The sequence below is a fragment of the Tyto alba genome, unplaced genomic scaffold (assembly GCF_018691265.1).
Source record: "Tyto alba isolate M040663 unplaced genomic scaffold, T.alba_DEE_v4.0 Super-Scaffold_17, whole genome shotgun sequence".
Classification (NCBI taxonomy): domain Eukaryota; kingdom Metazoa; phylum Chordata; class Aves; order Strigiformes; family Tytonidae; genus Tyto; species Tyto alba.
The window spans coordinates 2,915,728-2,925,798 of NW_024881279.1; the positions used below are offsets into that span (position 1 = coordinate 2,915,728).

The 10,071-nt window shown below is 48.8% G+C and overlaps 1 protein-coding gene across 2 annotated transcripts; it reads left to right on the forward strand.

The window, feature by feature from the left end:
* Positions 1-5,457: 5,457 nt before the first annotated feature.
* On the forward strand, positions 5,458-9,564 carry GNPDA1 (glucosamine-6-phosphate deaminase 1). Of its 2 annotated transcripts, XM_042790039.1 has the most exons (7): positions 5,458-5,575; positions 5,676-5,801; positions 5,870-5,971; positions 7,187-7,369; positions 8,005-8,189; positions 8,837-9,011; positions 9,298-9,564. In XM_042790039.1, the coding sequence occupies exons 2-7, from the start codon at positions 5,678-5,680 to the stop codon at positions 9,393-9,395; spliced, it is 867 nt and encodes a 288-aa protein (XP_042645973.1). In that variant the 5' UTR covers positions 5,458-5,575; positions 5,676-5,677; the 3' UTR covers positions 9,396-9,564. The 2 variants fall into 2 exon arrangements, with proteins under 2 accessions (XP_042645973.1, XP_042645974.1); XM_042790040.1 differs by lacking the exon at positions 5,676-5,801 and having other exon boundaries at positions 5,465-5,575.
* The last annotated feature ends 507 nt before the right edge of the window (positions 9,565-10,071 follow it).

Below are 10,071 nucleotides of genomic sequence, written 5' to 3' on the forward strand. Positions count from 1 at the left end.
GGTAAGTAGCTGTACACTGATTGACTTGGACATCGGAGAGACTAAAATAGGAAGCAACCTATACATGTCCTCAGAAAAGATGCTGGAATGTGTCCTGAAGAGATGGTGGAACAGTTTGTGTCAAAGCCATTTGGGGGCCAGCTGGAGGCAAATCACCACCTAATTAGGCCATCCAGTCTGAGCAAGTCTAATTCAGGAGGAGTAATGGCAATTTCTTCCAGCTGCTTGCTGTGTATTTATTTTTTTTTCTTAGGTGGGGAAGCTCAGTAGAAAGATGATGCTGTGGTTACAGGGCATGACTAGTTCTTCTTTCATTTCCCACATCATTTTAGGCAAATCACTTCATGCCTCTGTGTTTTCTAACTTTTCCCCCAGTACAAAATGTCTTTTCTCCCAAGAGATGTTCTGAAGCTCGAAGTCATTGCTTTTAAGTGACCTCCGCATGGGATGTGCTGTGAAAGTATTTGAAAGTAATTGAAAGTATTACAGAATTGCCGTACAGTGAGTCTTCTGAAATCCTAGCGCTGTACAAGTGTTCCTTTAATTATTGTGTATGACTAAGCAATAAAAGGAACACTTTTAGTCTACACTTTGTAATAAATATTGAACTGTAAAAGCTAAATAGTAAGCCACAAAAGCAGGGCATTTTAAACCTAGACTAGTAAAAAATAAGCAGGACATTGAAACTAGATCTTTTTTCTAATCTTTTAGTGATAAACGACCCAATTAAGAAAAAAGCAAAGATAAAATGTTCACACGAGCCAACGGGTCAAGTTGTACCTGTGAAACTCCTCAGTTTAATAGCTTAATCATATGCAAGCAGGCTGCAACTGGCAGGTTAAGAAAAAGTAAGCGTGACAGTGAAGTGTTGTTCACTAAAAGTCTGGATTATTCACCTGTTTGCAATGCTGGGCTCAAGGAAGACAGAAACTATTACAAATCTGATTCAAAGAATGCTGGTATCAACCGAAACTTCACTGTGCTGCCCACAAAACCTCGAGGGAGTGCTGGGAGCTGGGCTGCTGTTGGCCACTTGGTTCCTTCACTCCCAGTAGCTGTTTGCAATGTTCACTGGTTGCTGGTACATTTATATTCTTACCGAAAAAAACTTTTTTGACATCAACTATAAAGTGAGCAGTATTCCTGTGCCCCTAGAGACATACATACTTAATATGCAAGAAGTAGAATTACAGGGTTTGAGTATACATATATGTCATGTCTTGTTTTCACACTGTGGAATTACTTCATGAATTATAGTAGTATAATTAGGCTGAAGAGATTTGTAAAGGATTAATAAATGCTGTCTAATGGATGTTCCTCCCCAAAACATCATGAAAGACTCCTGCAAGTGTGAAAGTACAAAGACAGGACAAGGAGCAGGAGATGGATCTCTCATATGTAGTTCACTTTGATATGACTGTCAATTCTTTCTAGCAATTTACTGATGTGAAATTAGTTTTACTTTGAGACACCACTATATACCTTGATGCTCTTCAGCTTCTTAACATTTTGTACTTGGTAACATGTTGTATTTGAATCATCTTTTAGCTTTTGCCAGTTCAAAGCTTTACTGACAGAGTACAGCATTAGGCTCATCTCGAGTTGGTTTAAAACCCTGTTACTGATGTATCTACAGTAGGTCAGGGCCTCGCTGGGTCTTTCTGGTTTTGCTGCCTCTTCAGAGAAACAGAACTGGTGAGACCACAGTCTGTGCAAGCACGAACCCCAGCTGTTTCCCAGGCAGCCTGGCTTCAGCCCTCTGGATGTGCCTGCCTTTATGCTGCCTGGTCAAATGTGCTCTGACACGGCCTCTAAGAGCACACGGAGGCCCCTGGCCCGAAGCCCCACGACAGCCCCTGGCCAAGCAAGCTGCTCCACACCTTGTCCAGCCTTGGCAGAGGATGGCTCACCGGCACGGCAGAGCCAGGCCTGGATCTCTGTACAGAGCTTTGAACACGCACGCAGCTGCAATTTTCCATGATTGTTTGTTGTAACAACAAAAGCTGCTCGGTCATGTCAGGTCTGCTGTAATGAGGAGTAGCTACACAGCGAGCACAACCACACACGCTCTTACAGCCCAAGCAGAGCTATTCATAAGGAGTGCCTTGTTTACTGGTGCAGAAAATTACGCCCCAATAACCCACGAATATGTAAGGAAGGGGAATGAAGATAGCAGCAGCACTGAAATGGAAAACTTTCCCAACGGGACTTCTCTTGAAGTTCAGCATCAGAACTGGGGGTCAGATATCGAGCAACGTGGCTGAGTTTGTGCTGACATGTCGGGCTGTGAGCGGGGCAAGGCAGACAGCTCAGCTCCGAACTGCCTTCGTCTAGCACAGCCAGCTCTGGCCCAGCCTGATTTTTGGAGGCCTAACTCACCAATTTTACTGCTGATCTCTGTCGCTCCATTATTTTTTTCAGCATACTGGAGAAATCACAATTAAACGATGGTTATTTTACTCTTTCTGTCCCGATTAAATCCCCTGCTGCATCGGCTATCAGTTTTTAACCTGGTGAGGAGTGAAGCTCTGCCAGCTTTCCCATGGGAGCCTCGTCTGCAAAAACGGGAAGGGACTGGCATGTGTGCTCCCCAGAGCCGCCTGCTCGTGCACTGCCCTAGCATGTCTGCTTGCTGTGAACCCCCACACGCTCCTAACTGGGATTTGAGTGCTGCTGGGAGAGCTAGGCAGTGAGTGGTGCTTGCAGAAGAGAGCAGCTCCCCTCCAGATCTGTCCAACATGGAATCTTGTTTCTCCTTTTCTTACAAATAGGCGTGAGAAGGTAAGTGGGATGTGCAGGAGCAGGAAGTGATGACAGATGGTGGATATTAAAAAGACATTTTGATTACAGGATTTGGAGAGAGGGTCCTATATACAAATAATTTTTTAATTGTTGCTTTTTTTGGGAAAAAAATCCCAGCGCTCCCAAGAGTTCCTGGTAGCGAAAGCCCTGGTCTCTGAGCACTGCTGACTCTAATCATTTCAACACAGAGAAAAAGAAAACGCTGTGCTTGTTAGAACTCCTTGGTTAAACTTCAACTTCTTCAGAGAAGTGTTTGTTTCCTTCCATCTGCTGCCTTTGCAAGGAAGGAAAATCAGCCTGTTCAGATACCAGGAAGTTCTTCAACATTTGAACAGCTAGCTGTAAACGCAGGAACAATAACATGCATAAATTATCATAAAAATACCCTGCATGCTAGTCACACATATAACCCAGCCCTGGAGCAATTCCTAAGTAACGTAAGACTTCGTAAAATATGCAGATACACGGGATGTGGGCAGAACAGGGCAGCTGTGGTGGCAGATGCACGTGCCGGGCTCTCTTGCACCGTTGTAGTTTTTGCCTCTCATCAAAACATGTTTTGCTTTTACTGGGAGCTGCCGGCTGCCTCCTACGTCCTTGTGCACTATATCTGCCAAAGCCACTTGCACAGGAGATTAAAGCCAGAGCCAGACCCTCTGCAATCGACAGAGAAGCACGGCGTTTGAATTTAAACCAAATCCATCTTGACTTTGGGGCTGTGCAAGCAGCGTGGCAGGATGCTGGAAGGCCGATCCTCAAACGTAGCAGCTCTCCATACCTCCGAGGGGGCAAGATGCAGGAAAGAAGGCGAGGCAGGCGACAGAGTGACGGCTGTCCATGGGCCGCTCTGTCGGCAGATAAACCCGACAGCCAGCAAGTCACCCCACGGGGTGGGACATGGTTGTCACCCTACAGCTCACCGCCACGGGAAGTCCACCGTGCCTCTTACAATCCCTTCCTCTGTGGCCTGTGCCTCCAGCATTTGCTTTTCAGAAATCTCCTAGCCCTCGCTGCGTTTCCGTGGTAACGCTGAGTGATCCGAGGTGGGATATTTGCAGAATCGAGGTGCTGGTGCACTCTCCCTACCAAGCCCTGCTGTAGTTCCGGCTTTGCACGCCAGAAGCTGCAGGTGTGCTGCGGGAATGGTGAGGTGTTCCTCACCACAACTCCCCGTCAGCGTGCAGGTCAGGAGGCACGCTCACCAGATTCCCTTCGTGCCAGCAGTACCTGGCAAATGGATTGAAGCGGCCCTGGGATGGGGGTTCAGGATATGTGTTCAGACCCCAGCCAGGTCCCCACTGCCCTGGTCCTGCGCCCATGAACCCTCCCACGCTGTAATTCCCACCAGTGCCTACGGGACCGACAGGTCTGTCACACCAATATGACTTCGATGGGAAAAGCAGAAAAGCTGATTCACACCAAAGTCCGGCTGCCCTGCACTGCAGGAGAGCCGAGGATGCTGCTGCTGTCAATTCTTCACCCAGCACCACAGCCACCAAAATACCTTCCTGCCTGCTGGCTAACCACTGCTGATGGAAACACACGGAGCTTTCAATTTATTTAGTCTCTGTGGCCTAAAACTCTTCCCATGTCCGACCACAGCTGTCTGGCTATGGCCCGTCACCCCTCATCATTCCCCATCCAAATGCAAACCAAGCCAGGGCTTTTCAGCATCCGTGATGAGACAACTCAGTCTAGCCAGGTTGTTTAAATTATTAAAATAAGAAGGAACTGCATGGGATGGATCCTAGCAAAGCAATTTGTATGTTATTCTTTCTTCTAGTGAAAGTGAAAAGCTGTCTAACTTTGAAGTAAGAGCTCTGCATCTCAACAAAGAACCAAGACTTTGCAAGGAGAGGTCTGGCACATTTCCATCACAGCTTGAAGAGAGCCACAGCAAGAGCAGAAAGATCTTTTGGGGGGATACCTCTGCTGTCAGGAGCAGCACAAACATTGGCAGGTCACGGCCTGTTCATTGTCCCTGCAGCCGAAGCCCCAAAATGACGCCAGCATGCCCTAAGGCGGGTCCCTACAAAAAGCTTCAATTGTGAGAGCTGCTTGCTGCTGCCCGTTGTGGGTCACTGCCAGACCCCCAGAAGGGCCGTAGGGCCAGCGGATCCTGGAAGTGATGGGGACACCCCAGCAGAAGCATGAAGGACTACGGACGTCTAAAGATCTAATTGCCTTTTTAATGCATTTGGGGAAAACCATCAAATCATAGAATGGTTTGGGTTGGAAGGGACCTTCAAGACCCTGCCCCGGGCAGGGACCCCTTCCCCCAGCCCAGGGGGCTCCCAGCCCCGTCCAACCTGGCCTTGAACCCTTCCAGGGAGGGGGCAGCCACAGCTGCTCTGGGCACCCTGGGCCAGCGCCTCACCCCCGGCACAGGGGAATTTTTTTTTTCCCCTTGGTTGGTTCCCAAAAGCTTTCTCCAGGCATACAGCACGCTTCCCGTGTTCATAACGCATTGGAGCAGACCGCTGCCAGCCCGAGCCACCCCTTTGCTGGGTGTATTTAACCGCTTCTTTAGATTTTAACCCTACGATCCTCCCGGCCCGAACGCGGCGAGGCCCGCTGTTCCAGCCCTGCGGGGCTCCCTGAGGCGAGCGCGGCCGCCGTGAGGGGCCGGGCCCGGCGCTCACCGCCCGCGGGCGGGGCGGGCGCGGAGGGCGGCGGAGCGGGCGCGGAGGGCAGCGGGGCAGGCGCTGCTGCCCGGGGTCACGCCTGCGGACGGGCTCGGCGGGCGGCGGTGGCTCGGCGGGCAGGCAGGCAGGTAGGTGGGTGGGGGGGTGGGTTGGTAGGTTGGTTGAAGCGGGGCGGGTAAAATGGCGGCGCGGCGGGAGCTCGTCAGCTTCGGCTCCCGCCCTGCCCAGCCATGAAGCTCGTCATCCTGGAGACCTACGCGCAGGCCAGCGAGTGGGCGGCCAAGTACATCCGCAACCGCATCGTCCATTTCGGGCCGGGGCCCGGGCGGTTCTTCACGCTGGGGCTGCCCACAGGTGGGTGCGGGGGGGTCGGGAGCGGGGCCGCGGCGCTTCCCCGCGGCTGAGGCGCGGCTGCCCCGCAGGCAGCACCCCGCTGGGCTGCTACGGGAAGCTGGTGGAGTACTGCCGGAACGGGGACCTCTCCTTCAAGTACGTGAAAACCTTCAACATGGACGAGTACGTGGGTGAGTTTCGCGTTTGGCTTCCGTTATCTGTTGTGCTGGCGGGTCTGTCTCTGTCTGTCTGTCTGTCTGCGCGATGTGGGTGTCTGGATGCCGAGGCAGGGCCGCCCACGCTCGCTGCCTCGGGCGGACCGCCGTGTGAGAGCGAGGTGGGTGCAGGAAATCCCACCCGCCAGAGGTTCAAGGTAGGAAGGATAAAATTTGTATTAACCAAGGGAGTGAATGGGGACAGTTTGAAAACCTGTATAAGAAATACTACAGGGTATCAGGTGCTGTCTGCTATTACACACGCTAGACAACGCAGTATTTTACCTGAACATAGGCATTGACTAGCTAAGGATCCATTTTCCACCATAAGAATGATCAGCCACTACAGTAATCTCCCGGGGAAAGTGGTGGATTCTGCTTTAAGATTCAGCAGGACAGGGTGCTGGGCCACCCTGTCTAGACTGTGCTTTCTGCCAAGAAAGGTTGGACCAGATGATCCTTCAGGTCCTTTCCAACCTGGTGTTCTATGATTCAATGATCTTATCATTGCAAGTGGAGATAGCGTGCAATATGAGCTACCACCTTTGCTCTGAGATTATAAAGGTCACTTGAGCTTCAGGTCTCTTACAAGGGCACTCCTGTTAAGATAGCAGAGGACTGTTCACTTATGAAGCTGTGGTGAAATGGCCTCTTCAGAAGAAAGAGTATGGAGAGATTAGTGGGCGAGCCTAAAGCTCCAAAGGTGAAAAACACACAGGATAAATATTTGCTAATGATAATTAGCAAATCCGGTCAATAATTTTTTCTGTGAACAGTCCTCACCAAGAAGCATTAGGGAGTGGGCAGTCCAGTGTGGGTTTATAGCATTCAAGTGGAAAAAAAATATGCAGTAAGTTATTTCTCAGGCTTGCGCACAGCTTTTTAAATCATTCTTGCTAATACGAACTGGGAGGAAGGCTGAAAAGGTAGCAACAGATAAGGCACAATGTATGCCTGCTTTTCTGGAACATTGTTGTATGTTAATAGGATCACATTTTACAGGACCTGTTGTGATGGACTTTAATTTTGCTATGTAGGGAAATAAAAACAACTCATGAAAGTTGAGGGAGTCACAAATGGCAGAGGAAGCAGTGCTCGGTTACCAAAGCCTCTGCAAGGACCTATAGGTGGTTTATGTTACGGGTGATATTCTTTCAGTTGGTCTTAGTCCCGTGCATGCTCTCTTACCAGGTCTCCCAAGGGATCACCCGGAAAGTTACCATTCCTTCATGTGGAATAACTTCTTTAAGCATATTGACATCTCAGCAGAAAACGTCCACATTTTGGATGGAAGTGCACCTGATCTACAGGCAGAGTGTGATGCGTTTGAGGATAAAATCAAAGCAGCTGGAGGAATTGAACTCTTTGTTGGAGGTGAAAACTTGAAGGACTAGCGGTCTCTAAGCACTGGCAGGAAGTGCTGCCTTTCCTCCGCCAGCTGGCTGTCTCATTTATTGTCAGGAGAGTTAATTTTCAGTGCAGTTCAGTGGATTTGCAGTGAAAGGCACCCCATATACCACTGCCCTGGGCGTGCCTGTGCGCTGACAGCCCTGTTTTGTACCACTCCTCCAATTTTAAGTATTTAAAACCAGTAAGTGAATTGTTCAGGAAGCAATCAGCAGGACAAACATGCAGGGCTAGGATTGTACTGAATATAAGACATTTTCCAGTGCTAACAGGAAGCTGCTAGGAGTAGTCAGTCTCCTCTGAGCCAACAGGAGCTCAGCGCAAACTTTTCCCATCAGTTTGCCTCAGGATTCTGCCATCTACTTTGTTTTATTGTCCCAGCACAGTTAGGGAAGAGTCTCTGTTGACATCAGGGGGGGCTTTTCCTATCATTCCTACCAGAAACAAATTTGAGCTTGAGCAGAAAAATTGCAAGTATTTTCCTCAGATCTGTGTCTATTCTCGAAGCATTGCATGTCCTTCTCACAGGAGTGCTGTTGGCTCTGCTTCCTACAGTAACCGCTACAGCCCCTGACCACCTTCTCACATTGTCTCTGCCACAGGTATTGGCCCAGATGGTCACATTGCCTTCAACGAGCCTGGATCGAGTTTGTCATCCAGGACGCGGGTGAAGACCTTGGCTACAGACACTATATTGGCTAATGCCAGGTTCTTTGATGGTGACCTCTCCAAAGTCCCCACAATGGCTTTGACGGTCGGAGTAGGCACTGTTATGGATGCCAGAGAGGTTAGGAGTAAAGGAGTGGCTTCAGCAGCTCTTGAGCAGGGCTTCCTGGAGTAGCTAAAGTTTATCCAGCCCTGGAGCAGCATTGCACCCTGCTGGCATAGGCCAGCTTATGCTTTTCCTGCCATGGACAGCTGAATCCTCCTGTTCTCCTGCAACACTATGGAAAGGCTCTTGCTCCGTCCTCCGTTTTTGCTTTACTAACACTTAGGTTTGTGTAACCTTGCAGTACAGTTGTGATCCCCGGGGAGCTAGAAAGGTTTGGGAGGATGTCTTTGGTTAAGAATCTCATCTGGGGAAATAACTGCAGAATTGCTGGTTGACTTGATGTTATACCAGCAGAGCATGAAAACTGTGTAAGATATATCTTGATTTATACTTGTTAATCCTCAGCATATAGGTGCCTGACACCTCAGAGCTCAGATGATCCAAGTCACTACAATGACCCACCAGGCTGTGATTTAATTGACAAAGAAACACAGCCAGAGCAAACAGAAGTGTGATGCAGTGAAGTGCCTCTGGGGAGGACGATGGACATTGTCCCCTGTTGGGGACTGGGGCAGCTCTCTTAATTCAGCAGGGCGTGGGTGTGCTCTCTCTGGACATGTCTTCCCGTCCCTAACTGCTGTCCTCTGTGTCTCGGAGTCCAGGTGATGATTCTTATCACAGGAGCCCACAAAGCCTTTGCTTTGCACAAAGCCATTGAGGAAGGTGTCAACCACATGTGGACAGTATCTGCTTTCCAGCAACATCCCAACACTGTGTTTGTGTGCGATGAGGATGCCACACTGGAACTCAGAGTTAAGACAGTGAAATACTTTAAAGGTGAGTGTTTGACCAGGCCAAGCAGTGGTTGTACTTAGTTTTTAAGTGGCACAAGTGATGCTTTGCATTAGCTGTTTCTGTTTAATTGACTCCCAAAGGAGTACATTTCTTAAATACAACAGCTGAGGTGTACAGCAGTAATAAAAGTGCAAAGGTAATGCTTAGCTGTGTGAGTATGGAAGCATAGGAACAAGGAGTCTAGCAACATCTAATTTCACTAGCATCCAATGAATGAGAATTTTGCTTTATATGTCTACTTAAGTCATATTTTTACTTGCTACATTAGGTTTAATGCTGGTTCACAACAAGCTTGTGGAACCCTTATACAGCATGAAGGACACAGGAGCAGAACGAAGCGAGGCTAAGAAGCCATACAGCGATTAATCTCGCTGTCCAGAGTAGTGCTGAACCAGCCTTTCTGTTGGAAACCAGCTGTGAAGAAAGGGAGTTACTGCAGAAACTCTTCTCATACATGTTCATAAATTAGCAAAATGATTATGTGCTTGCTTCTTTCCATTAAAAAGACAGATGCCAAACACCTGCCTTAACCAAATGAGGATGGGATCCAGTGTACTGTGTTCCACAAACTGCCACTAACTTATTCTCTGAAGGTAAAGTCAATGGAGAATGAGTTGTTTCATCTGTGAAGCAACTGTAATCATATGACTGAAGGCCCCAAAACTCAAATGTGAAAGCACGTGAAAGTACAGTGTTGTAGAAACCAAACGGGTAATCACTTTGGGGTGTATTTCTTGCAACTGGGAGAAGTGCCTTTTATGTCACACCCTCCACAATATACTCTTACGTTATAGCCCTTTAAAATGGGAACTGGGCTTGCTGAGTCTGGAGAAGGGAAAGCTTCAGCATAACCCCACAGCAATGTGCTTCACAGCTACGAGGTGGTCATCGAGACCACAGGGCAAGAGTTGAGACAAGATGCTCAGACTGGATATAAGGGAAAAAACCTATGCCTGAGAACAGTCAAGCGGTGGGGGAGGTTCCCCAGAGAGGTTTTCAAGTCCTGACTGGGTAAAGACCTGGCTGAACCCCGCTTTGAGCC